The sequence below is a fragment of the Parambassis ranga genome, chromosome 22, assembly GCF_900634625.1.
Source record: "Parambassis ranga chromosome 22, fParRan2.1, whole genome shotgun sequence".
Classification (NCBI taxonomy): Eukaryota; Metazoa; Chordata; class Actinopteri; family Ambassidae; genus Parambassis; species Parambassis ranga.
The window spans coordinates 522,700-523,735 of NC_041042.1; the positions used below are offsets into that span (position 1 = coordinate 522,700).

A 1,036-nucleotide genomic window follows, 5' to 3' on the forward strand; every position below is an offset into this window, starting at 1 on the left:
TCAGCTGGTCCACACAGCGCTGCCACGACCACACCGCCACATATGAACGACTCAGTGCAGCCTCACAAAGTTACACATGTGTTCTCATAATACACAACGAGCCCACAGTGGTCAACACAGACACACAAAGTGATTTTTGTGATGAAGATAAGAAGAATGCAGACAGACAGACAGACCATGGTATCAATGTATGGAGATAAACAAGCAAGGCAGTGTGTGTATACAACCTATCCACACATCCTAGCAGAGAGTGTGTGTGTGTGTCTGTGTGTGTGTGTGTGTGTCTGTCCAGTCAGGCTGCTGGTGTGATGTTGGTCTGTGTTAGTGACGGTGAGTCATTAAGGTCAGAGAGCGGTGTGTGTGTGTCTGTGTGTGGACGTCAGTGTGTGTTTTCATGGTGGTTCCATTGTGTTGCGTTGACTTGACCCAGAACTGTGTGTGAGGATAAAAGGGTCTGATGATGTTTGTCTCTGCAGCCGAGGAGGTGGAGGAGCAGGGAGGAACCAGGAGGATGGAGGTTCACCTGCCGTCCCAGGGGGAGGTGATGGAGCTTGCTGCATCTGGAGACACAGACTGCTTCAACTCTGATGTTTTCTGACTGCGACCTCTGACCTCTGCTCAGCTGTTTTTATTTACATTCATACACCAGTTAAAATAAATGAATAAATAAATAAATGTGCTGTTGCGTTTTAGTCCCAGGAGCCACTTCCCAGCATCCTCTGCTCTGATTGGACACATCCGCCGCAGCAGCAGAGCCCCACAGAGATATAAATGTGAGGACTCATGGAGGGAGGAGCTCCTGTCCCCATCAGGACTGACACTGGACAGGACACAGACAACCACAGAGCGCTGACACCAGCACACACTGAAGCTGTTTAGTTAGGCAGAGACACACTCAGCCTAAAATAACACACTGAACACACACACAGTGAAAACAGACAGAGCGCTGCTGATAAGAGGATGAGCAGGAAATGTGCTCAGTGAAGCAGCAGGAGACGCCGGACACACACAGGCCGGGCGGAAGGCTCCATGGTGC

The 1,036-nt window shown here is 50.1% G+C and overlaps 1 protein-coding gene across 1 annotated transcript in view; it reads left to right on the top strand.

The window, feature by feature from the left end:
• LOC114427878 (protein TALPID3-like) overlaps positions 1 to 643 on the top strand; it is a 20,002-nt gene extending 19,359 nt beyond the window's left edge. The window contains exon 25 of the mRNA XM_028396099.1: positions 477 to 643. Coding sequence (XP_028251900.1) covers positions 477 to 598 — 122 coding nt within the window. The 3' untranslated portion in view covers positions 599 to 643. The remainder of the gene's footprint in view (positions 1 to 476) is intronic.
• Positions 644 to 1,036: the final 393 nt, after the last annotated feature.